The sequence below is a fragment of the Gavia stellata genome, chromosome 16 (assembly GCF_030936135.1).
Source record: "Gavia stellata isolate bGavSte3 chromosome 16, bGavSte3.hap2, whole genome shotgun sequence".
NCBI lineage: Eukaryota > Metazoa > Chordata > Aves > Gaviiformes > Gaviidae > Gavia > Gavia stellata.
The window spans coordinates 6,695,588-6,721,472 of NC_082609.1; the positions used below are offsets into that span (position 1 = coordinate 6,695,588).

At 52.9% G+C, this 25,885-nt stretch overlaps 1 protein-coding gene across 1 annotated transcript in view; it reads right to left on the reverse strand.

Moving 5' to 3' along the window:
* Window positions 1-686: 686 nt before the first annotated feature.
* Window positions 687-25,885, reverse strand: part of FLT4 (fms related receptor tyrosine kinase 4) — a 56,947-nt gene continuing 31,748 nt past the window's right edge. Inside the window, exons 4-30 of the mRNA XM_059825133.1 lie at window positions 24,186-24,298; window positions 23,129-23,291; window positions 22,746-22,885; window positions 21,867-22,035; window positions 20,974-21,091; window positions 20,191-20,342; window positions 19,273-19,435; window positions 17,300-17,438; window positions 14,550-14,658; window positions 13,184-13,543; window positions 12,788-12,934; window positions 11,994-12,125; window positions 11,601-11,707; window positions 11,163-11,298; window positions 10,248-10,352; window positions 8,607-8,720; window positions 8,280-8,368; window positions 7,858-8,005; window positions 7,238-7,332; window positions 6,781-6,903; window positions 6,239-6,350; window positions 5,767-5,866; window positions 5,183-5,288; window positions 4,096-4,235; window positions 3,287-3,407; window positions 2,429-2,514; window positions 687-1,044 (exon numbers count right to left, since the gene is read on the reverse strand). Coding sequence (XP_059681116.1) covers window positions 825-1,044; window positions 2,429-2,514; window positions 3,287-3,407; window positions 4,096-4,235; window positions 5,183-5,288; window positions 5,767-5,866; window positions 6,239-6,350; window positions 6,781-6,903; window positions 7,238-7,332; window positions 7,858-8,005; window positions 8,280-8,368; window positions 8,607-8,720; window positions 10,248-10,352; window positions 11,163-11,298; window positions 11,601-11,707; window positions 11,994-12,125; window positions 12,788-12,934; window positions 13,184-13,543; window positions 14,550-14,658; window positions 17,300-17,438; window positions 19,273-19,435; window positions 20,191-20,342; window positions 20,974-21,091; window positions 21,867-22,035; window positions 22,746-22,885; window positions 23,129-23,291; window positions 24,186-24,298 — 3,707 coding nt within the window. The 3' untranslated portion in view covers window positions 687-824. The remainder of the gene's footprint in view (window positions 1,045-2,428; window positions 2,515-3,286; window positions 3,408-4,095; window positions 4,236-5,182; window positions 5,289-5,766; window positions 5,867-6,238; window positions 6,351-6,780; window positions 6,904-7,237; window positions 7,333-7,857; window positions 8,006-8,279; window positions 8,369-8,606; window positions 8,721-10,247; window positions 10,353-11,162; window positions 11,299-11,600; window positions 11,708-11,993; window positions 12,126-12,787; window positions 12,935-13,183; window positions 13,544-14,549; window positions 14,659-17,299; window positions 17,439-19,272; window positions 19,436-20,190; window positions 20,343-20,973; window positions 21,092-21,866; window positions 22,036-22,745; window positions 22,886-23,128; window positions 23,292-24,185; window positions 24,299-25,885) is intronic.

Consider the following 25,885-nt stretch of genomic DNA (forward strand, 5'->3'; position numbering starts at 1 on the left):
GCTTCCAGTAAAACCCTGTTTTGCACAGGGCCTGCAAAAAGAGTTGCTATTTATCTCACTGGGAGGACTCTAGCCATCAGCTGATGATCTACTCAGCACTAGCTGTGTTGAGATGGCTAAAATAATCCTGGTGATAAGGCAGATTGACAGGTTTCCCCCCAGCAGAGATGAGAGAGGTGTGGGTGTTGCTTGCAGAGGAGATGGAGAGGCTAGCACATACCCAGAATGAACAGTGTGCATGAACATTTACAAAGATCCCTCGGGATCTCTCCGTACACCTCTTTAAAATGTCCTGCTCTTGCTGCTAATACCACTAGGGATTTTTTCCCTTTGATTCTGCTCTGCAGCTCAGCAGCTGACATCATGAGGAGAGGAGGAGGAAGCGATCCAAGGAAAAACATTCAGGCTGCACACCAGGAAGAAACTTGAGACTAAGACAGATCTATTTATATCTGACCTGAAATGGGCTTTCTGAATGGGAAGCTGATCTGAGTGGAGGCTGGATGCTAGGCAGAAGGTGCTGTAGTGCCGAACACAGGCACCCACTCGCTGGCAGAATGCATCTGTCTGAGCCGCAGGAAGAAAAGAAACGTGAGGAATCAGTGAGGCGCTCTCTCCAGTCCCAGCACGGGGAAGCTGCAGCTGGAGGTGCTGCGTGGGCTGTCATGCTGCGGTTCCAAGGACATTGGTGTTCCCCATCTGTTCGGGGTAGATTCCCTGCTGGGGTTGGGCATAGTTTGAAGGAGAAGCTCTGAGTGACCCTGATGATGTGCTTGGAGGGTGAGAGGGGGTGCCTCGGCAGGCGCCTCCAGGGCCTGATGCCATTAGTACTGCTCAGAGAAGAAGGAAGTGTGGAGAGTGGGGGGACTGGCCCCCTCTCCAGGCGGGGTGCAGCTGCCGTCCTCAGAGTGTTCTGACAGCTCCCCATATTCACTGTTGTAAAAAGTCTGGCCTCCGACCTGGGACCCATATGATGGCCGACATCTGCCCCGCAGGTCCGACTGTTCCCCTGGCAGCTCCACAGTTCGTTTGGGCCCTTTACTGCTGTGAGGGAGAGAGACACAGAAGATCAGTCTGAGCCCTCCTGGAAAGCCTCTGTCCTGCTTAGAGAGATCCCAGCTTCAGGAAACATCATCTGCTAAAGCGCGGGGAAGAGGCAGGATCAGGAATGGGCTTACACCTCCATTTCAAAGCACAACACCAGGCCTTGCTCTAAACCTAAGCACAGCCCATATGTTTTGTGAAAAATCTGCACATAACTTGGTGACAGAGTTATTTTGACTCTTCTAGATACCTTTGGGAAGCCCAGGGAAAGGTTGGGACCCCAATGAGCAGGGAGAGACAGGAGACATTGCCTCAGTTGCTCCTAGACCTGGCCAGAGTAACAGAAACTGATACAAACCAACAGCCAGGATGGGGGAAAGGAAACAAAGGAAGACGATGAAGATGTGGGAAGAAATCAGCAATCCCATCTCAGCGCCTGCCAATGCCAGGTGGCTAGCAAGAAGTCACAAGAGCAAGGGCAGGGACACATTCAAGGAGAGGTTTAAGGGAAGTGTTTTCCAGGAGACAGGATGCCAGGTAGCCCATGGTGTAGGAGACAATGGGGACATGCATTAGGGAAAAAGAGGACAAGGACAAGAAGCAGGAGACAGTCTGATACAACAGCAGAGAGGCCACAGGGCTATGGTTAAGGGAAAAGACAATGACCAGTCTGATCTGATGTTGGGAGGCAGCGGAGGTGAGGAAGAGGCTTGAGACTGGCCTTGTCTACACATGAGCTGACATGGCTTGCTCAACACACTGTCACAGAGACAAGGTCCCAGCCTGCTCTGGCACCAAGCAGACATGAGCTGGACAGGTTCTCCCCCAGTTTACAAGCCTGGGGCAAGGACATAACCGTCCATAACAACCTCAGCCCCAAGAGTGCCAGGTCAACCTGCCAGGCTCAATACTGGCATGTGGGAAGTCCTAAGGCTGTACCATCCCTGCAATGCCACGTCGGGGCAGGGCTGGGGGAGGGAGATGGCAGCCGCATAGTTTCCATCCATCCATCCCACCTGCCACTGCTTGAACAAGCCCTGACACATTTCACCAGAAAATGTCAAAAAGCATTAAGAGTCCTATTAACACTCCACTGTGCCTCATTATCTTAATGGACACATTCTCATACCCCATGGAACATGTTTTGATCAGTTGAATGGGCACAGTTTATATTTTTAAACCCTAGGAAGCAGCAGGCAGGTCTGTTCTTCATGCGTTTTGCCTCTCATTAATGTGTGCATGGACTTATCTGGCTCAGGGCCCACAGCCCTGCTGCTGCTGAGAGCCCCAAGGGGCACAGCCTACGGGGAGACACCGAGAGCTGCCTTCTGGTCTCACTGCATTTGGCAGCAGGGAGTTCTGAGTGGCTAGACTTAAGGAGTACCTGAATCCACCTTCTTTTCTGTGTCGGTTTTCTATCCTCTCAAATTCCTCAGATGCCAGAACCATCCCACTGTCTGTTTGATTGTCCTGGAAGGAAGCAACAGGAGTTATCAGTAACATCCCTGTCAGCTGATCAGAGTGGGAAGGGAGGAGGAATCATTCAGGAGATGAGATCATGTGTATCTGTGATGGGAAAAAAGGAGCAGGGGCACTTTACCAGCATGCTCCATGGTCTTGCTGGAACTGATTTTCTTAGATGCCTTCTTAAAACCAGTACGTACAAAGGTAGGATTTGTGTGTGCAGTTCAATGCCACTTTTGGAGAAAAAAGAGTGCTCCCTGCCTGGAAGATGTATTACCATGAAATCTGTGAGAGGTGAAATTTTCCTCTGAGACTAACAAGATGACTTAAGTTTTGTCACTACAGAAGATATAAGTACCAGCCCAGTTTAGAGAGGCCAGGGGGACTCCTACTGCACATTGCTGTGTGGATCAAGATAGGGGAGGTGCAGACAAGTACTCTGGATTTACCTAGCCCTGGCTGGATTTCAGTATGCTTAACAAGGCATGTTTACAGATTTGAGAAGGGTGAAGAGCAGGCTCTTCTCTGAGGTCCTTTATAGTCCTTGCTTGTAGATCTAACCTCCCTATTTCACATTCAGGCAGTACAAGCTGTGCTGTAGAGAAACCCATATGTGCCAGGTGGAGAAATGAATGTGCATAGGACTAGACGGACTGAACAGGAATGACACAGACAGACTGACATTAGATACTCCTTCCACGATCTTAACAGCAAAGGTGTCAGGAAACAGCTGAACATTGCTTTTCCCCCTGCTCAACCCCACTCTGATGCTACTCACCGGGTGTGCCTTGTACATTGTATGTGTCATGGGAAACTCTTCAAATGTCTTTATCCTGGACGGACACCTGATCTGATTTCCACCCGTCAAACAACCAGGGAACGAGACACAGTTGTAGTATCTGCCGACAGAAGCATACTGTATTCAGTAAAAGCAACAGAGTCACTGTCCTGAATAAACAGGACCTGAACCCAACCTCCTCTCCATGCAACCAAAGTATGCAGGGAGGCAGATGACCCAAGTGGTGGTTTTGGGGAGGGGAATAGGGTCACCTTAGGCCTCTTAGCCCCATACTACTTCTGCAGTGGGGAGCACCCAGACTTCCTGATCGAATCAGGCCCTGATTACCTCTCCACTCTGGATAAGCAGAGTAATGTCATATAGATCCCAGGCATCACACTATCACAGCTCCCCAGAGACGAGAAGCCTAGGCCTAATTGTTTGGGTTAGTTAGGAACAGATAGGACGAAGCTCCTGCACTAGCAGAAGGGCAGCTGACACCTTCTTTCCTCATCTACCTGATGGGCCATGATGCATTTAGTGGGACGTGATGCCCAGGCAGTGCAGCTGGAGGCACGAGAAGGAATGCCATAGGCTTACACATCAAGGGCTCTTTCTCATCAGCAAAGGAAAGTGATTTTGCTTTTATAAGCAAGATGCTATGGCCTAAATGCTTGGATCACACTTGATCACCTGGGATTTTTCCAACCTCTTGCTGCTGGGTTCACCCCATATCCCTCAGGCTCCCTTACAGCTCAGGCTGCAGGCTGCCTGCTGGGCTCTCTCTGCCTTTTTCAGAGGGGATTCACCTTGCTGCTAGGCTGTGGCAGCGTATCCTCATGTCAAAGTCCTCTTCATCTGAGTTTTGCTGGGCAGAGGAAGGCACCTGGGAGAAACCATCATCTTCTGAGCTGTGAGAGTCATTCAGCGGGATGTAGTCCTTCCCTTCCTGGTAGGAAGAACAGTGAGTGGCCTTACAAGAAGGGGGAGGCTTTCCCACAAGAAAGGGCTCTACAAGCAGAAGCTGTCAGAACTGAGGAAGAAAGTTTCTGGTTTGTCTTTTGTTTCTCTGGGGCGAAATATCTGGCTGCAGATTTCTGTGCCCTCTGTGTTTAGCTGCAAGTGTTGCAGGTGTATGGAGGTGTGTGTGAGCAGGAAAACAACTCAGTCCTACAGCACCTACAGTTCTCTAGCCTACATGGACAGAGCACTGTGCTCCGGGGGCACATCATTGTGGCTTAGTCATGCCTGTGCTGGGATCCAGTGCTGAAAGGTTAAAATCAGGGATGTCAGGACGAGACAGTATTCATATTTAAGCATTTAGCTATCATCTTATGAAATGGAACATCAAGAAAATGTTAAAATCAGAGCTGTGCGCTCACTGCAGTTAAAAGTCCTAGTGAGTTACTGCATGGCAGTGATTAGTAATAGTTTCAGAGAAATTTGTATATCTGACTGCTTTAATGGAACAGTTGTTTGGTTCACATGGCCCTGACATTTAGATCTGAGGATAGAGTTTCAGAAACCCTGGTGAAGCCCTGGTTTTCATTATGCTGGCGTGTGGGAGGCAGGAGTACCAGGGCCTTGACTCAGCTGAAAAATGTCAAACAATCATCTGGGGATTAGGATGGAAATACTGGAATGACGCCTGAGAAGGTACTTGCCCTGCAACAAGTGGAGCTATATGAGGATGCAGCGAGAGGGCTATCGCAGAAATGAGCTCTCTAGCACCTCTGGGAAACAGACCTCTCTCATCCAGGAAACGCTGTGTTATCCCTTGGCCTATGCAAAGGTATTGCATTGGCCAGGGAGTCAGAGGAGGGCACAGCAAGGGAGCTAGTGGTGGGGGAAGAAAGAGCTGTCTGGAGCTGAGCAGGGACACAGAGAGGTTTTCACCTGCTGGACGTTTTCCTGAAGAAGGTTCCCCAGTATCTCCACCAGGTCAGAGAAAGTTGGTCTCTCCTTGGGATCACCGTGCCAGCAGCTCAGCATTATACGGTAACTGCCAAGAAGAGATGCTGGTTGTATGCCACAGAAATCCCCTCCCACCCCACTCTACAGCTCCCACCCACTTGGTGCCTGCTGTGAAGGAAAGCGTGGCACCCCCCAGCACATTGTCCATGTGGACCTACTGGAAGGGGGTTGGTTCATTATGCACTGAATATAACAGTGCACAAGGAGCTAATTCAGACACTTCTGTTACCCTTCAGAGCAGGAAAGCACATTTCCCACTTACAGACCCATCCCAGTGTGGGTATGCAAGGGTACCTAGATAGCTCTGATTCGAACCCATCTGGCTTGCCCTTCAGGCAGCTGCCTGGGATGAAGGATGTGTTGGCTTATCCTCCACCCTGGCTAAAAGCTCTTTGCATCCCACAGAGGGGCCTGTCCTGCCCTGTGCTGGGATCTGGGAGGTTTCTACCATCCCACAGAGGGCTCTGCTCTGACCAACGCTGGGATCCATAGGGTTTCTGACTCACATTTCTGCTGTGGCGTACTCTGGGGCTCTCATCCTGGTACCGTCTTTGAGCCTCTGGCAGAACTCCTCGTTGATCTGGACTCCAGGGTATGGAGATGCCCCTAAAGGAGGTTCGAAGAGGGGTGGGAATGCGAAATGTGCCATCAGAAACCCGTCCTTCTGAGACTGCCGTTCCTCCCAAAACACTGGGAGATGTGGTCACTTGTCATACACAGCCCAAGTCCTTGGTGCCGCCTAAGACAGGTCCCTCTGCCTCAGTGAGCTGGAGGCCACCTCTGCATGCCTGTCTCCCCATCACCCTGTTAGTGGGTGGATATGGCCTCCATATTTTTTTTGCCTACATCAATGTCTCTTCCCATTACTCCTTAGACATGCTTCAGAGCATCAGGGCCTCCTGCACAGACTTACCCACCAAGCTGCTATGTGGGAAGAGAGGTCTCCCTCAGCAGCATGTGACCCTCATTAGCACTCACCTAGCGAGAAGATTTCCCAGAGGAGGACCCCAAAGGACCAGACGTCACTCTGGGTAGTGTAGACCTTGTCGAAGATGCTCTCTGGAGCCATCCACTTCAGTGGGAGGCGGGCCTACAGGAGGAAGAGGCAAGGCACAAGCGTTCAGTCAGGGACATGTCCCAGGACAGCCCTTCTTATAGCAATGGGATGAAAGGGATGAAAGTAAACCAGAGCCGATAGTCCTGCTCCTCTTTCCATGGAGGAATGGAGGTTTGATTAGGCCAGAGGGAGGGATGGAGACACTGAAAGGGGAAGGAAAGAGTATAGAGAAAGAAGAGTAAGTTAATTACAGGCTGAGGGGCAGAAGGAAGGAGACAGAAGTCTGCTGGTGGAGGAGGAGAACAGCACACACATCATTGGGCCAATGGTTCCTGGTCCCAGTCACACAAGTGGTTCCACTCCTCCTTTTTCATCTTTTCCTCAGTTTATTCTAGCCCCAGTGTAGTTTATGAACACCTCAATGGGGCCTAATCTGTATAGGGTTTGAGAAGATGGCACTCACACTGCCCTTCCTGACATAGTCGGGGTCCTTGTAGATGTCCCGGGCCAGGCCAAAGTCACAGATCTTTACCACGTTGTTCTCTGACAGCAGGATATTGCGAGCCGCCAGGTCTCTGTGGATGCACTGAGGGCACATGAAGAAGAAGGGGCAAAATCAGAGGGACAGGAACCACCATCAAAAAGTGCAGAGCACCCCCATCCCCTCCTGAACCTGAGCTGTAATGGGGGAATGGTGGAAGTGGGAAGGAGCTAAAGATAAAAAATTCAAAAGGAGACGGTTAAGGAGAGGATGAAATGCAAGAGGACTTTGCGTACACAGGGCTACCTCAGACTTCCTGAGAAGTGCGAGGCAGATCACTGAATCTCTCTGTGTGTTATCTGTAAAGTGGCTGTAGGCAGGCCTTCTCTGGTCAGGCATGCACAAAAGAAGAGGGGAGCGAAGGAAAGGGTGAACTCACCTTTCGGGATGCCAAGAACTCCATACCACGTGCTACCTGGAAGCTGTAGCAGATCAGGTCTTCCATAGTCAAGGGGCTTTGCCACAAGTCATCCACTGTCCAGGATTACAAGAAAATAATTAGACAGTGAGTGGTCTTGTCCTCCTTGCCCCTCTCCAGGACTGTGGGATACAACTAGACCCTTGGTGAGATACAGCTAGTCCTCAGTGCTAACTGCAGTAAGCAGCTCCCCTGTAGGATTTTCTGCTTAGGTGGCAGAAAGCACATGGCAGGAACCTGCTTAAGTGTGAGGAGAATCAGTCCAGCCTCCAGCACATGTCAGCCAGACAGGGAGGTCCTAGGGAGGACCCACTGAGATCCCCCTCAATTCTCCTTTCTTTAGGCTAAAAAAATCCAAAGGGATTTAATACTCCCTTCTGGGTTTTGAGAGTCTATTACAAGAGACAACAGATGACTGTAATAGTCTTGTTCGGGGAATTGCCATGCACCAGTGGAGTCATCAGCTCCAAGGCTGGATCCCAGCTCCCCACGGTCATGCCTTACCCACTCCCCAAGTTAGCCAAGTCTGGCATTTTTTTGGTGGGCCAGGTGAGGAGCTGCTGCCAAAGCTGGAGTATTACCTTCCTGGATCGGCTGTGCTGTCTGGCTTTTGTGCATCAGAAAGCGGTTGAAGATAGCACTGTCGCTAGTCCCAGAGCGACTCCTCCTGTCTGCTCTCACTGCCTCCACGATGGACTGGACCTGAATACGCAGCCTGGGAGACTTCTCCTGGCAAGGAGACCAAACCAAAAACCTCAGCAGGCAACACACACTGTAACCCCTGCACCCGCGAGCTGCACAGTCTTTTCCTGTACTTAGACTGTAATTCTGGCCTGGCAGCACCTATCTTCCCTGATGTGCACATGAACCAAGATCACTGTGTAAAGTTGATCTGCTGCTAGACAGAGGGTGTCTTTATCCCATTGTCAGATCACGTTTCAGGCTACATGTCTTCCTTCCCTAGACATGGGACAGGTCCCTAGGGGCAAAGGAAGCTACTTACCCTGTAAGGACTGAATCCTTCCCGCTTGGTCCGCAGGTAGTTGGAGAGGTTTCCATACTTGCAGAACTCAACAATAACCATGAGTGGACCTGGTGAGAAGACACCAAAGGTCAGGGGAAGAGGTAAGGGCTTGGGATGGTCAGAATTTGCCCCGACTCATGCTATGTGCAGCCCCGCTGAGCTGTGGCACCTGCCCTAAGTGCACACAGACACACCAATAACATCCCCACATGTCCCTGTGGTCACACACGTGGCCAGCAGAAAGGACACAGGGAACAAGCACTGATCTCTGGGAGCAGGCACAGCCTGTTGCCCTGGGATATTTACCATTGGGTTTGGTACAGGCACCCAGCAAATTCACCACGTTGAGGTGATTCCCGATGTGAATGAGGATCTTCAGCTCTGACATCAGAGCCTTGTGCTCGCTTGCAGTAGCTCCCTCTGGAAACACAAAGACTACGTCATGACACCTCCTCACAGCTTTTCACTCTCCCTTGCCACCCTTCCCTTAGTAGAGTGTTAACGCGAGTCTTGCTGAGGAGTCTGTGACCCCAAAGCCTTGGTACATTTTGTTATTGCATGTTTCCATATGAAATGTCAGAGCCTTGTCTGGAGCTCCCAGAATCCCTGCTGTAATGTGTCGGGTGCTCCCTACAGGTGCAGGGACCCAGAGCAAATGACAACACAACCTGTGCCCAACAGGTTTTTCCTTGTGATAGTTCTGCAGGGAAAAAGATCACTTGAGGCTTACATACACGTTTGAATCTCTGCCCTCTCCAAACTGAGACAATGAGCCATAAAACAATTTGAAGGAAAATTAGAAACAAAAGGCATCTGAGTCTTTTGATCATGACTGAAGATAGGAGCTGTCTCAGCTCAAACCCAGGATATCTTTTTATGATTCCTCTCCAATAGCAAACACAGGCTTGTGCCCCTGCCAGCTGCCTGTACTGAATCTTCTCTCCGAGTACCTAATTTGCACCAACCCTTGATCCTCTGTTTTACCCTCAGGGTTTGTTCTCTGGTTTTGTGTGCCTTTTTCATACTTCTCTGCTTCCCCATATGCATTTTGCCTTACTTGGGAGTTTGTAAATTTAGTCAGAGAGGGAGAAGCATCCTCTTGAACTGCAGCTGATGGGCCAGGTGAGAGCCATGCCTCAAAGGACTGTAAAGCAAGCTTGCACAGCCAGGCTTCCCTCTGCAATTGCTGTGCAGATCATCTGTACACTTGCAGTGGTAAGTGCTGCTGAGATGAGCCATGACTCGGTTTCCACATACAGGCCACTGCTGGCCAGAGACTGCCTCGGTATTTTGTTGGGTGCCAAATTACAGAATAGTATTCTGGATGCCTGTTTGGAAGCGTGGCTATAAAAGCTTAAAATCTCACTCTGGATTGACCAGGCTTTGGGCACAAAGCCAATTCAGCCCTCAGAGCTGGGTAGGAGCTGCAGTCTGCTTCCTTACCCAGCTCTGAACCTGGCCCATAACACGAAATACAGGCACATTTGGAAGAAGGCAATTGGGAGCAACGCCTCCTTCAGTGACCTGCCAAAGAGGGGCTCTGGATTCTTGTTCTTCCTTTGAGACAAATCTCATTCTTTGCCTTTGCAGACAGCTAAATGTCCTTGAAAGCCAATTTCCCTAAGTCCCTGCTGTCTGCTCTGCCACTTGCCCCCCAGTGCAGCTGAATGGGGCAAAAGCATCCACGAGGGGAGGTCAAGAGGATCAACTGTATTGAGGCCAAGAAGCCATAAATCAAAAGGCTGGCTCCAGCTCCTCTCCCCTAGTTCAGGACTGGCTCAAGCAGAAGCACACAGGAGTGCTTGTGGGAGATGATAAAACATTTTCCACGGCCTTAACAAATGCTTTGTGCAAAAGACAGGCATTTACAGGGTGGACATTCTCTGGCAGATGCCTCATCCTTTGCTGTCCACACAGACTCCATATTCTACTTCGCTGCCCACATACCTTTCAGCATTTTGACTGCTACGGTCTCACAGCTGTTACTTTTATTGATCCCAAATGCTGATGCTTCCACCACCTTCCCAAAGGCACCGTGACCCAGGACTTTACCTATGGGCAAAGAGAGAGGCAGTGTGAAGGAAAGCAGGTGCAGCACAGGCAAAATGGAATGAAAAAAACAAAAAATCCAACAGGAAACCATGGGAACAAGAAAGAAAAAAGGTCATAAAGGAAAAGGAAGGAGTGGAACGTGTGCCCTTCCCAGGTGGCTGCTTGCTCTGGCGGTGAGAATAAGAGAAAGGATGATGGGAGGAACTGAGGCAGAGCTGGCATGGACAAAGCTGAGGAAGGAAACGGCCCTGCAGAAGTGAGGGGCTGTTTGTTGCCCTCAAGCAGAGTGTGTGGGGAAGGTAAACCTGACACCTTGCAGCACAGCAGCCAGGGCTAATGTCACCGCTCTGTGCCTCAGAGGTAGTCTGCAGCCCTTTTAACTCTCCCAGACAGAGGGAAGAGACTGCAAGCGGATGTCTCATCATGAGGATAATGGATGCAGTCTTGGTCCTGAACTCGGGGTACCTGCTGTAGACTGGGCTGTTCTGTCCAGATTGCCAGTTGGAGAATATGGGGATGGGTTTTAAAGCATGCCCAGAGGTCTCTCGGTCTCAGTGATGCCTGTGAGGGTACACTGGGAGAGTCTGGGCTTACAGTTGGCTCAGATCTGTCCATAGTAAAACCCAAAGACATTTCCCAGGCACAGCTGGGCTTTAGGGACAGTCTGGGGAAGAAGATGGGAAGCCTGAAGCAGAGAGAAGGCATCAAATATACAGATGTGTGTGTGTAAGAAACCTGGAAGGTGAGTTTGAAGGGTTGGTGGGAAGCCCTGGCTGCAGCATGCAGTGGCAGGAAGGGGGTCTGGCTCACCTAGGCGCAGGCGGTCTCGTGGGAACTCCCACTTGCTGGAATCATAGGGCAGGTACTCGCACTGCTCCTCCAAGGGCACCTCGCCAGGGTCCATGATGATGGAGAGGTAGCCTGTCTTGATGTCTGCGTGGGCAGGCTGCAGGAATCAGCCAACACAGAGGGTGAGGAGGTGCCCTCCCTGCACTGGGTGCTGACTCCCAGAGGGGATTTGGTTCCTTTGCCTGTCTTGACCTGCTTCCCCCTGGCAAAGGCCATTCCCTGTCACCTCCTTTACCACAGCCCTTATGCACCCTGTCCTTGGCAGCGAGAGCGCTTGAAGCAAGGCACAATGACCTCCTTTTAGCGGGTGCTGTCATACAGCCACACATCACAGCAATGATGTTGCCCCAAGCCCCGCTAAGCCACTTCCCCTGCCCCGGGACAGAAACAGTCACGTACCCTTTTGATGTTACAGAAGATGAGGATAAGGAGGATCCAGAAGAAAACAGCGATAACCCCAGTCCCAATCAGGATGACTATCTCCACATTGGTCCTGTCATCAGAGCCTGTGGGATGCAAGGGAAATTGTAGCTTCAGAGATTCCCATTCTGCACCCCAGCTCAGCCATCCCTTGTGGCCTGCTTCAGGATGTGGCAAGACTGGGGAGGTGTGTTTGCCTGAGCTAAACATGCTCTGGACTACAGATCCTCCCCTGAGACCACCATGCCACCAGCAAGGCCTAGGGGTTTTCACTGCCTCCCGCTGCCTGGTGTCACAGGGAAGAGGCACGGGACCTTGGCCATACTCCTACTCGCCCCCCTTCATCCCCAGGGGTGTCGTGGCTGCTGGTACCTTCCACGGAGACACTGGCCGAGGAGTTCACACAGCCCTTAGCATTGCAGACACTGCACAGGTAGAGCCCAGCATCCTCTTCCCTCACCCTCTGAATGCTCAGCCTCTGGTTGAAGTCCGCCAGGTCGATCCCTGTAAGGCACAGAGTGTTGCAGTTGTCACTCACAGGGAGGAGGAATTAGTATACTGGACTCATTCAGGCTCAAAATAAGGCTCCTATTTTTTGGCTGGGTCATTTTAGATAGCAGAATGAAATTGCACCAGCTGGTAGAGGCTCTCTTCTGTGGCGTGATGGCCCCAGAACTACCCTGGAGGGGCCTTCCCCAGGCAGTGTATGGAGGGGATGAAACCCCTGCAGACAACGCTGGATGGGGACGGTGCCCAGGCAGTCCAGCTGGTGTGTCAAGCTCTGCTTCAGTTCCAGGACCTGTTCCTTTCCCTCTGCAATGTGCCTGGATCCTTCTCATGTTCCTTCCATGGGGTCTGGGTTGGTCCTTGCCTGAGCAGAGATGCCAGGCACTGGGCTGGGAGTAAGAAGAGGAATGATTTCTCTCTCTCTGCTCTCCATCTGAATGTGCACATGCACAGACAGTGCTGAACCAGGCCCTAGGGCATAGACTTGGCTGGTGAGACTGCATCAAACTGGGATAGAACATGATTAAAAGCAGAGTTCCACCAATTCAGAGAATGGGTGCCTTTGCCTGGGCACAGCAACTCCCAGAACCTAGCAGTGTTCAGCTCTCCAGCCGCCAGACATGATGTCCTGCCTTTGATTCACCCCCGGCCTACTGTACCTGACACTTCTTCCACCAGTTTCTCGTCTTTGTACCAGCTGATTTCAGGAACGTGGTTGCCATCCACCTTACAGCGCATCTCTATGGAGTCGCTGACGTTCACCCAAATGTCTGTCAGGTTCTGCTTGAGGCGGGGGATCTCCAGGGCTGGAGGAGCAGCACAAAGAGGAGGAGGGGAAAACGAGAAACTGATTGATCAAAAGAATATCTGTGTTCCTGGGGGGCTTTGGGTCTCTGACCCCTGCTGAAGGGTGTCTTGAGAACCCAGGTGCCCTGCCTTTGCCACCTTGAGTTTAGCTTGCTTGCGTGGCTTCCCCTGGGGATGGACTGGGAAGCTGATGGCAGCAAGAGCACCAGCTCTCCTTCGTCACTCCCGCCTGCCCTGCAGACCCTCACCCTGCACAGAGATGTATTTCTTGTGGCAGTGCTTCTCCCGGGTCTTCCGGTTCTGCACCTCACACACGTAGTCTCCCTCCTCGCCTAGGGAGATGTTGGGGATGGTGAGCAGCAAGGTCGCATCGTTGGAGTCGGGCTGGAAGCGCAGCTCCCCTTGCATCTTGGTGGCATAGTGGTGGACGTTCTTGCAGTCCAGCACAAGGGGATTGCCCTCCTCGTCGTGGAGCTTGGAGAGGTTCAGCCGATACCACTGCAGGTTCTCGTAGGTGTAGTTGTCTGCATTGCAGCTCAGCTGTAGGTCCTGCCCCTCTATGGGCTCTTCTGAGGGCTGGGACTCAATCTCAAACCCATCTGGAATGGCTTTCAGGAAGGAAATGAACATGTGAATGAGTTTTCATGGCTGAGCTTCCAGACACAATGAAATTGTCTCCTTGGGCTCAGCTCTCTGAGGGCCCCCCATCCTCAGCCAGGGTCAAGGAAACCAGTCTAGAGCAGCACTGTGACATGTAAACTGCTAGCAACCAACAGCTTAAGCTCAGTGAGTGCTAAGAGATATGCTGAAGTCCCAGGGTCGAGTTAAGATGGGGTCACAACTGAAACAAGTCTGGGAGGTCTGAATTAGGCTGTCACTGCTCTCAGCTCAGCTGCAGCACTCTGTGCCTTCTTTTACACGTGCAGGCAGTTACACAGCTAGGCTGGACAACTGCACACACAGAGCATTACTGGAGCACTGACTGAAGACGTTCATCTGCCTCCACAAAAGCTGGTGGCTTTGACAGCACAGGTGAGGGCCATGAGCCCAGGCTTCTGGGGTCTGTCCAGAGAGGCAGGAAGATAAGCCTCTGCTGTGCCCTTGCCAGGCTCCCTGTCCCCAGCAGACAGGGACAGACTCCCGCAGCACGGGGTACTGCTGGCAGGAAGCTTATGCAGCCCCATATGGGCTACGACTCCAGCCCACACTGCTGGGCTCTCAGCTTCTTCCCACCACCAACATCTCGTGGGGACCCTGCCGAGGGGCTCGGGCCAGCGGGACCCTGCCTGGGAGCGGGTCGGGCAGTGCCACTAGAGGATGCTCTTGGACCAGGCACATCCCCAGCCCAGGGAGCTGCCTGGGCCTGAGCCAGCAGGACGTCCCCAGCCCAGGACCTGCCAAGGCTGCTCCAAGACTGCCTGTGCTATCTGCTGCCAGGGCTCCAAGCTTTTACCACTCAGCAGAGCTCTGGGGTAGCCCTGCTTTCCTGCTGGCTTCCTGGTCACTGTTTAAGGTGCTAACTGTGAATGACAGGACCTGGCAGGTCTAGGGACCTGCCTGTTTTGAGCAGAGAGCTCGGCCGATGCAGGTGAAGGGGCTGTCCACAGTACTCACTGGTCACGTAGAAGTAGATCAGCCGCTCGTCTCGACCCACTTTATTAGAGGCGATACACTTGTACATGACAGAGACATTGGCCTCCTGGATGGCCAGTTTGCTGACTGTCTGATGGGAGAAGAGAGTATAAGAAGGAGTTAGGAAGAACAAGAGGGAAGAGAAGTAGGATCAGTGCTGCTCTCTGGCAGACAGCAAAGCACACAGCAAGCCTGGCCCCAGGCGGCAGCTGTACCTGGGAAAGGGTTGTGCAAAAATAGCCCTTTACTCAATAGCCTTTTGTGCATTTCAAGCCTCATCTGCTGGCTCTAGCAACAGCAACATGGTTTTATTCCTGATCTCTACTCCTTTTTATGGAGCCCAGCCAGCCATAGATGCCTTTCCATGGGAGCAAACTTCTTGCTAAGCCCCTTGGGTCACCACGGGGACAGGCCTGTGCCCAGCAAGGGGGACATGAACATGATGCAGGGCTGAGGGAATGGCTAAGCTCCTGCCAAGCCTTATAACAGTGGGGAGAAAGGGAAAGGACACCAAGACTTTCATTCCCTGAGCCCTCTGCAGTGAAGTGACTGCTTAGTGTCCCACAGAGTTCGGTGGAGTTTACAGGTATTTACAGACCTGCAAGCACTCCTTTTATCCATAAGGGGAAATCAAACCTGTGAAAGCATCCCACCTCTCACCAGTTCAGAAGAGCTGTCATCTCCCTTTAAATTCCAAGTGTACATAGACATGGTCCTAAAAGCTTCCTCCTCCCTCCTTCCAGCAAGATATTACTGAGATTGGGCAAACAGCCAAGCTTCTGTCCTGGGAGCAGGGACCCAGGAGATGCTGTCTCCAAATAAGCCAGGAAAGGCAGCTGGGGAGTAAGGCTGCTCTCCTCCCGGCTCACACTGCACATGTGCCAGCTGCCAAATGTGTTACAAGCACTCCCCTTAGAGGAGATCTGCAGTTTGAAGCACAGGTTTCTCCTCCCTCCCAGTTTAAATGACAAGGTAATTGCATGCAAAAATCCCTCTAATGAGACAATGTTTACAATGCAAAAACATTGTGTTCCTACAGGGAAACTACTTTGCCTTTACTATTCATCCCATAGACTTTGCAAAGCATTTCCGTTCTAAGTGGTAGTGTATTAGCTTCTGTTAATCAGAAGGAACAGTCATTCATTCAGTGCATATTCAACACAGCTGAAGTGACCTTATTACTAGTACTTTTGCGCATTGCCTTTTCCGTTTCTTGGGGTTATTCCATACAGCCAAAGTGACCCTATTGCTGGCACTTTTGTGTGCTGCCTTTCCTGTTTCTTGGGGATTTTCCTTCTAATCTGCACTATTACGTTTGAGTTGAGGTTTCTGGATTTGACATCATCCTGCTGTCTGCAGTGCATGGCTGTGCACTGCACACCCTGTGGCTCATCCTGGTCTTTCCAGACAGAATAAAAACCAGAGGAGGATGGTAAGAGAAGACAGGCAGAAAGGAGAAGGAGAGGGAGAGAAAGCAGATTTGAGGACATAGCGTCCCAAATGGAAGAGCTCTCTTCTCCCAGAGCTCTTGCACATCCCTGGGCTGCACCACCTGAGTTGGACCTCCAGGATGGTGACAACTAAACAGACAAGGAATGAGAAGGACAGCTGAGGAATAGGAGGAAGACAAGAGGGACAAGGAATGGGGGAAAACATGAAAAAATCAAAAGGAACCAAGATGAGAGTCACATCTGGAGGGGGACATAAGGGCTTCTCACCCAGGAGCTCCCAGCACCCCTGCACGCTTCCCTGGGCGGTCACCAATCCCTGCCTCTCCTTTCGTCTGCTCTGGGAGGAGCAGCATCTGCCCCTGCCACCCTTTTGGCACAGTGACGAACTCCCGGTCAGGCCAGGGGACGGGAAGTGCCTTTGGAGGTGTGTAGGAAAACAGGAAGTGACTTTCGGAAATGGGGGCCCGTTTGTTTGTTCTGCATCCCTCTGCGAGCGGCTGGTGCCCAACACCAGCAGGAACAGGAACCCAGTCATGGTGCAGACCTGACAGTTGTGGCTACCAAAGAGACAGAAAGAAACAGGCAGCAAGCAGTGTCTGGCTGTTTGCAGGTCACACGCTGCAAGGAGGAAGAGATGTTCCTTCCAGAGAGGAAACACTGTGATGGAGAAGTGGGCTTTGTGGGGCACATGTGCTCTCACTCAAAAACATGCAGCGGATGGATGCCAGCATCTCCATACCACACTCACCGCACTGGGATGGGGACAGCTGGATGAAATAACCTGCCATACACATGCATGTTCCCGAGGCCAGAGATTTCCTGATCAGTCTGTGACTCCTGCTCTCCCTTCCCAGCTGCCCAGGCTGCTCTGTGGGGTTTGGCTCACCCAAAACAGCTCATGCAAGAGTGCTGAGAAATGGCCACGCGACCCCCACAGCACACATCCCCCATGCTCTCCCTAGCTGGGTGCCCTGTGTTCAACAGCGATCGGTGTAAACCCTCTTGCAGAGTCAGCCCCAGCGGGAGCCTCTCTAGACGCAGGGTAATTTCTCAAAGATGACAGCTCTCCCTCGCCCTGGGGCTGCCTGGTACTGCGGAGCCCCAGAGCTGGGAATGGCTGCTGATGGTTTACTTTAGAAGCAGAGGTGTGAAGCCCTCCCCAAATCTGTCTCTGCCAGGCTCATTTCCAGGCCACTTTTGCTGGCTGATCGCAAAGAACCCCTCCGAGGGTGCCTGTTTCCAGGTTCCCGCTCCGGGATGGGTTTGGGGCTACAGTCTCACCTTGTTCCGTCCCTCCACGAACTCCACCCAGGTGTCAATGCTCTCAATGGGGTTCACCGCGTCCTGCTGCGACACATCTTTCCAGTCCTTGCACTCGGGCATCCGGTCCCGCTGATGGCGCCTTGCTGCCCGGTGCCTGCTATTGCTAATCCAGCAGCCGGGGAGGAACAAGAGAAAGAGGAGAGAGATGGAGAGAGGGTCAGCTGGGAAAAAGGCAGCAAAAATAGCATTGTGTCTGAGAATTGACGCCCCTGTCCTCTGACTCTGCAAAATTGCCTGGGTCTCTTGGTTACACAGTTCTAATATGTTTTATAAGGGTGCTTTGCAATCACTAGTGAGGCAGACATCTATGCATGTGAAAATGCAGGCGGGGAATAGATACTGGTGTCCCAGGCAGTGTCTTCACTCCCAGGCCTGTGGTTTCATCCTTCCCTGCTAGGGGTGGAGAAAGGCAGGGGTGAAATCCATTCATGTGTGCCTGGGGCAGTTCTTGATGCCACTTTGCTCAGCAGCAAGGCCTTCAACCCCTGCTGGGACTGTAAGTCGGGAATGTCACAGACTGGCTGGATGCTGGCCTGGAGAGCAGAGGGTGCAGCACCCAAGGGTGCTCCTGCTGCCCCTGATTCAACAAATAACAGGAGGGAAACATCCCAAGTAGAGGTGCTGCTGGTGTCTCACAGCGGCATGGTGGTACCTCTTCAGGCTGAGACAGGCGAGCGGGGAGAAGTGCCCAAATCTGTCAGGGAATTGGGATGCTGCAGCCTGCAGGGTGCTTCTGAAATGCAGGTAGGGCAGGGAGATGGGAGGGTCTGCCAAAAATCCAGGGTGGGAGGAATGGAGGGAGAGGACTTATGGTGATAGGGAAGCAGGAGGGAGGTGAGTGCCGAAGAGCAGTGGCAAGGCGTGCTGGCAGTACGGGGCAGAGTGCTCAGTGGTGCAAGCACATCGGCGAGCTGTGTAAACAACAGGAAGCTAGAAAGAAGCCTCCTGCATCCTCTGGAGCTATGCTAGGCAGAAATACCGTGGCCTTGGGAGACAGTGCTCGTAATTCATGGGCCCCTCTGCTTCCTGACAGGGCCACAGTGCACTTGCATATGATGGAGAGTTCTCTGGCGTCCCTGGCTCCGCAACAGCCTGTACAGGGCTGCGGGACCTGGCTTCCTCCAGGCACCCTGATGTCCTCCACCCTGACAGCTCTGGCTACAACTCCACAGCATCCCTTTTCCTTCTTCCTGTGAGGCTGCCACTAAAAAATGCCACTGCAGCCCTGCTTGGTGCTGTCCCAGCTTCCCAGGGCACAGGCAGTGGGCACACACCCTTCCTGCCTACCTGTTGGCGCTGCCTGCACAAACACCCTCCCGGCAAACCGTCCCAGCAGCTGGCAGAGATCTGGCGCTTCCCCTGGATTCAGCAACTCCTCCCCACAAGCAGCAGCTCTGCATGAGCTCTATGAGCACTTTTGCTTCCATCATTACCCAGCAGAAGACGAAGGACAAAAAAAACCACAGGGACCTGACAGCAGGAATGGGGTGAACCCCAGCCACTGTCTCAGGGTCTCACCAAGCGACCGTGACAATTTCTCCTACAACCTGCCTCAGTTTCCCCATGAGCACAGTGGCCAGCAGTTTTATTGCAGGTGCTGTGAGGTGTGGCCTGGCCATGGACATCCCCTGCCAGATGCAGATGGCTGAGGACACAGGGGAACTTGTGGAAGCCCTTGGTGTCTGGGACCAGCCAGGCTGGGCAAAACTCCCACACGGAGTGCATCTCCGGTGGGCTCCACTCTGCCTCCCCACAGGGTGAGTGGGTGTACAGTGCTCTGAGCTATCAGTCAGTGCTGTCCTCCTCTTGCCATGTTGTGGCTGGGAGAGCAAAAGCAAGACGGGGTCTGGGACACAGCCACAGTCGCAAGGAGTCCATAATGCCACACTGGTGGCCTGGTAAGACACAATGTTGGAAGAAATAGCACTTACAGGCTGCGTCGGGAGAACATCCGACACGGCATCCACGGCCTCCACTGCCACTGGATCACCTCTGGCGCTGGGATGCCATAGACTGTGCAGGTTAGGGCCTGGGGGCTCCTCCGGGAGTAGATGCTCGGGGAAGAGGCTTCCTTCTCATGGATGCGTGGAGGAACTGCAAGGATCAGAGTGACACTGTGAGGGGCTGCAGGCTCAGCTGCTGCATCCCCAGGCCAGCACAGCCCTCCCCAGGCCCATCTATAGAGAGACTGGGCAGTAAAGCACTATGGCTCTCAGGGAGCTCCTGGGGAGCTCAGGCCTGCAAGGCAGAGCAGGTTGTACTTAGGCAGGTTCAAGTGATGTCATTTCTCCTTCCTCTGCAGAGTGTGACTGTCTGGATGCTGCAGGGCTCAAAGCACTGTCTGGCAGCCCCCAGCACAGGGCTACAGAGCCTGCTGGAGACAAATCTCCAAGCAGCAGTGCCCTTCCAGCACTTTTTGTGCTGGAGTCTGGTTCCTGCATGACAGGGACCAGTTTTTGCTGGGGGAAAACTCCCTAGGAGCTTCCCACCCAGAGGAACTGCTCCAGCTCCAGGCTTCATGTGTGTTGCAGTTGCCCTGCCCTCAAGCGCGCATCGGTCAGGGTCACCCTCAGCAGCATCTCCAACTGCAGTTGGGAAACGGCCCCTGAGCAAGGACATATCCTGCCCAGAGTGATGGACTCAGGAACAAAACTGTGCCGTATCGCCCAGGCCACAAGGATCCAGCCTCACTGTAACCAGAGCATCCCTCAGCAGTGGAGGAGAAGGAGATGATGTAGGTACCAACTGCTTTAGGAGAGCAATGGGGATTTGGTCTTGGAACAGCCCAAAGGCTGGGGCCATAGGCTCAGCACTCTCCCCCCTGCCCCAGCCCTGGCCCCCTCCCTTACCATTGACGATTAACTGGAGGCTGATGCGCTTCTCCAGCCCCGCCAGCCTGTTCCGCAGAACCAGCATGTATGTCCCAGCATGCTGCTCCGACACATCCTTGATCTGCATTGAAGATTGAGATTGCTTGGGAATTAGCTTCCCGTCCTTGTACCTGCAGGGAGGCAGAGAGAAAATGCAGCCATGGGGAGGAAGTGTCCCACTGCCAGCTGGGCAGGTGTTTGCTGGTTCCCACTAGAGCACAGTCAGGGCACCCCTTGCTAGCACTGGGGACCTCTCTGGCGAGACCCCTGGGCTTTCCCTAGACCTGAGTTACAGGTCTGTGCGTTGTCTTGTATGGATATGTGTGGGGTCAGGGATGTTGTAGCTCTGCCCTGAGCAGTGTGCAGGTACAAAGCTCCCAGCTCCCAGCCAGCTCTCGTGGAAGTGCAGCACGATGCGGTGCACAACCTGGCCTGCTCTCTTGCTCCTCTGGGAAGTGGCAGGGAGACAAGAGGAGCAGCTCCTGTGGGAGCTCCACTTGTCCCCTCCAGACAGCGCAGAGCTGCCAAGCCAGGCCAGGACCTTTGCTGCTTCTCCCCCAGACCTCACCTCCTCCTGTCCCAAGCTGTGCAGCTGAGAGCCAGGGCAGGTGGGAGGAATGACCTCCATGAGTGGAAGAACAGTGACATTTGGGACAATCTTGGCCACAGAGGGACCTAGCAAGGAGGCCAGGCTAAGCTTCCCTGCTTGGCAGAGAGAAGAAGGAGAGGAGAAGGTGGCTCAGGCTAAGAAAGGTGAGTTACCACTGGAAGTCTGGTGGGGGATAAGCCACGACTTTCACCGGCAGCTTCACGGCTTCGTCTCCTGCAGTGGCTTCTATCACCGGGCCCTTCCTCCACTCCACATTGATGAAGGGCTTTTCTGCAAGAAAAAAGGTGAGCATGGAGGAGAGGAGAGCACAAAGGGACAGGCTGTCACCAAGCTCTGCTGCTCTCCACAGGGCCCAACAGCAAGGACCAAGGACAGGCGGGGTGTTGTGGCACTGCAGTTGAAAATGACTACTTCTCTGCAATGATGAAGTCAAAGTAACCAAACCCCACTATTGTCTCGTCTGCCCACACGACCCCCAACCCCTCTTCCACATCCCTGTTCCCAGCAGGACCCCCTCCCTGGAGCAGAAGGGAGTGGGTGCCAGGCAGGGCTGGGCAGGCCAGCACAGCACTGACTCTGGCAGCTGAAGAGCTGCCTCTGCCTTGCTGTTGGGAGCCGTCGGTGCCGCAGGGAGGCTGTGCTGCCCCGTGACTTTCTGCTGCCAGGAGACAGCCACCCAGTGCCGACAGTGCCTTGTGCACCCACAGCTGGGTGCCTCCCAGGCCAGCCGTGCCACTGCATCGGCTGCAGGGCCATGAGACCTGTGTGTCCTGCCATCCCACTGGCATTTGGGCCAATTTGGTGTTTGCATCTCTCTCTATTGTCATCTTGGCACCTTGCTGAGTGTGATCGTGCTCCCAGTGTGGTGCTGGGGCACAGAAGGGCTGAGAGACTGGAGGAAGACTGGGTCTCACTAAAGCAGAGCGGGATGGAGGTGCAGGAGCCCCTCTACTGAGCTTTGGGCCAAGCTCTTCCTAAGCAGTCTGGGGATTGCTCGGCTCTGGCTGTGGCTCTGTGAGGGAGCAGAAGGCACCATATGCCGTACCGTGCACAATGACATCGGTGCTCTCTTCCAGCATCTGGGCGCCGTTGGTGGCGGTGCACGTGTACTTGCCCAGATCCTGCTGGCTGACGTTGTGGAGGGTCAGGATACTGGAGAGCTCTGTGTGTGTCTGCAGGGACCGGCGCTCGGGCTCCACCACTGCCCGCTGTGTCTGCGGGAGACGGCAGAGAGAAGGGGATGAAAGACATTAACGGGATGGGGCTGTGCAGATGGGCTCCTCATGTCTGTGCTTCTTGCTGCCCAGTGCTTGCCTCTCCCTGGACAGGCGTCTCCACCACTGACTCCCATCCTCAGGGATAGAAAGGCAATGAGTCCTGAGTGACTTGACTGCCTGAGGCTGGGCTCAGAGTTTATCACGTTTTGCTCTGATGTGCAGCCCGGTAACCAGGCTGGGAGCCCTCTAGGTACGTGAACAGTCCCCCTGCCCTCAGGGGACTCCTCTGTCTCACTGTTCACAAGAACCAGAGGCTACAACAGGGGGAAAACACAGCGAGGAAAGGACCCCCTCGCAGGCTCTTGGTAACTAGGGCTGTGTAGCTAGAATAGCTCCTTTTAAGCCAACAATGTTTGCTCTGGATTTGCACTGGTGGAAGTGAAGCCAGTGTTTGCCCAGGAGAGCCCCAGAGCAATAACACCTTGGCAAGGAGCGTGCTTTCTGCCACGAAAAGGGGTTTTCCGTCTGCCTGCCTTCTGCTGCAGGAGAGAAAAATGGGAAAGCACTCTGACTGAGATGTCCAGGGCACAGGATGGTTAGGATCATTGGCCCTGCCAGTGATGCCAAGAACAGTAATGAAGGAGCAGGAGAGGACGACTCAGAGGGAAGTGGTTCAGTGCACGGGGGGCTGCTCTGCTTGCTGGTACCTGTTTGCCAGGGTAAGTCCACTGGAAGCGGACGCCGGAGTTGAACTCGGCCCACACTGTGCAGTTCAAGACCAGCTTCTCTCCCACTAGCAGCTCCATGGCTTTCTTGGGATACAGCTGGATGTCGTACAGCTCGCTCCCTGATGCGGAAGAGGCAATGAAAAGACATTTCTGATCTACTAACTCTTTGACACAGACTATGCAGTTACAGGAGGCTTGGGTATGACCTCCTGCTGCTTGGTCTGTCTCTGGCACACAGCAGAGGAGATATAAGCACCATGCAGAGTCTATGTAGCTAAAAAGGACCATAACAACCCCATGAGCTACACTGATGGACTTCAGAGACATCCAAACTGGCCCCCTGCACCTTCCCAAATATTCACCTGCTATATGGATGATGAAGAAACTGGATTTGAAGACCTTCTTCTCAATGACAGTCTCACACTGGACGAACAGGGAATCCCTGATCAAGTGTGTGGGTACTTGCACCCCCTTCTTGTTGTCCCAGAAAGTGCTTTTCCCGTCAGGGTGGATGAGGGAATTTTGCTGGAAAAATCAACATTTTGCCAACTGAAATAAGAGAGTAACAACGGTCCCACCCCACCCTTTCCAGTCCTTGCACTGGCTAACATATCCCTTTTGTGGGAAGAAATGATGCAGCATCATGCTGTGCTGGCCTCCTGCCCTCTCCCACCAAGGGTTTGTCATCTAGGAATTGCGGCCTCCCCTATATGCCGAGCAGTCGAGCAGCCATATCCTGCACCACGAGCCTCCTCATCTGCAGAGTGGGCCAGAGATTTCCAGGAATGGAAACTTATAGAGATAGCTAAGGAAATTGATGCTGATGTCCCAAACATCAGCCTCACCGGGATGAGTGCTGACCTTGGGTAGTGTCCTTCCCGGGCAAGGGAAAGGCCCCTGGCCCCCACAGTGTCCCTGGAGGCCTTTGTACAATAGTAACACTCATCCTGGAAGGATGTATTTACATTGTAAAAAAAAAAAAAAAAAACCCTAAAAAAAAAAAAGGCACAAGCAAACTGATAACAGAGCTGTTTTTAGTCATCAGCCTCAGGGCTGCAGCCTCCTCCCTTGCGGGGATGCCGACCACCTAGAGGGTTTGTAGATCACAGAAACCAGAGCAAAGAGGGGATGCTGTGGGGAAATGGGATTAAAACAAAGTCTTGTTTTGCTTCATAGAGCTCCAGGGAAGAGAAGCAAGGTTGGCAGGAAACCCATGGGGTCTTCCCAAGGGAACTGGACAGCACAGCTTCCACCAGCAAATAAAACGAGGAAGCCAGTGGCTTGTACTTTCCATGGAAAATGTATCCCATGCATTTTCCATTCCTGGCAGTGCCTGTCCCACTTCCACTCAGGCAATTACAAATGCAGAACAAATGCAATACATGTTGGTCCACAGTCTCCCACCGGCCAAGCTCTCACCGAGATCAGTGTGATGTTAAGATCTGGGATGGACACGAGGCATGGTACCCAAGTGTTCTCTTTCTTGCTGATGAGGAGGGTCTCCGGCTTGTTGATAAATGGATGTTCAAAATCTGAAGAATAGATATAAGGAGAAGAACAACTAAACAGAGGGAAGAAAAGAACCGGGAAGAGCGACAAACCAGAAGAAAAAGAGGCTTTCTGGCTTTCTTTAACACAGCATGAGCTTGCCAGAGGGAGTGGTGTTGAGCTAGATGGCCTCATCTGCAACATGCGACAGTCAGAGGAGACACCTGGAGCTCAGGAATGCAAAGGGAGCAGCCAAGGTGGGTGCCTGGGCCAGCCGGCTCCTCTGCACCAAACACTGTACCGGTGGAGCAGCCCTTGTGTGACATTTGGGCGGTGCTGGAAATGACCTCCCCTTTCCTGGCCCCCTGAAGGTCTCTGCCAGGGTTTGACCCTTTGTGAAAGCGGCGGGTCTCATCCTGGGCTCAGCGCCTGCCCAGCTGGTGACTGTGCATGGCCCCATGGCAGGGACAGCGCAGGGCTCTGCCGCTCTGCTGCAGCAGCAGGCAGCACGACCTTCCAGGGCGAGGAAGTGATCCGCAGCGGAATGGCATGCAGATGTCATCCTGCAGCCATCCCGGCCGGCAGATAAACAGATGAGCTGAGCTTTCCAGGGCTACCACCCCACTGCCTCCCAACTGCTGCAAGCACAAATATTGACAGGAAGAGCAAAACCACCCAAAATTAATCAGTGAAATGACTTAGCAAGGCCAGGGGCATTACACTGCAGTCCATGTGGAGCTAGCACCAAGAAGCAAAGTGACTGCAGAAGGGGCTGCCCCATCCTGCTCAGTGTGTTGCCTGTGTCAAATGAGAAAAGCCCAAGCAGGGCTCCACGGTGGAAGGGAGTTGATGGCAGCATATAAAGGAGATGTGTCATGGCCCTGACTCACTGTGCCAGGCACCATCCAAACACAGAGTGCAAAGACCAACCTGATCCCAAAGAGATGGCAAGCTAACAGGGCAGCACGGACCCCACTTCTGCTTCTTTCTCAGATACACTGGGAAAAGCTGGTGAGACCAGGCTGCAAAATACACTTGCATCCCAAGCCATGGCTGCCAGAGGGTGGGAAGGGTGAGGTTTGTCTTGCAGTGCCTCATGCCAACTGCTGCTGAGGCACCCGCTCACCTGTCTGCTTGGCAGCGCTTTTGGTTTGAGGGTTTTTCTACTCTTTGGACTCTGCAAACAGGCCACAGTACCAGCAGCCACCCAGGCTGACTAAATGGGATGAAGAAAAAATTGGAAGAGACAACGAATTGCAAGGCTGCTTGGTGTCCTCTGGCAATGCCTCACTGACGGATAATTTCTTCTAGTGTCAGTCCCTGCCTGCTCATTTGCACAGGGACACACGCCTCACAGGATGCTCTGAATAGAGACTGGTCCCTAGTGTCTCCGATGCCTGGTGTTGCCAGCGTCTTTCTTCTTTAAGAGTCATGTCTTTGGAAATGTCCACCCAGCACGTGGTCAGGATTGGCTTTGTTCATGGAAATTTTCCCCTGGGTGAAGGGGGTTCCATAAGGAGGTAGTGGGTCATATGGGAGACGTGAGGCTGGCCCAGGGACCTGCTAGGGGAGATTTTATGGCTTCTGGTAGGCTGGAATCAGACCAAATGATCCCAGTGGCCTTAAAAGTT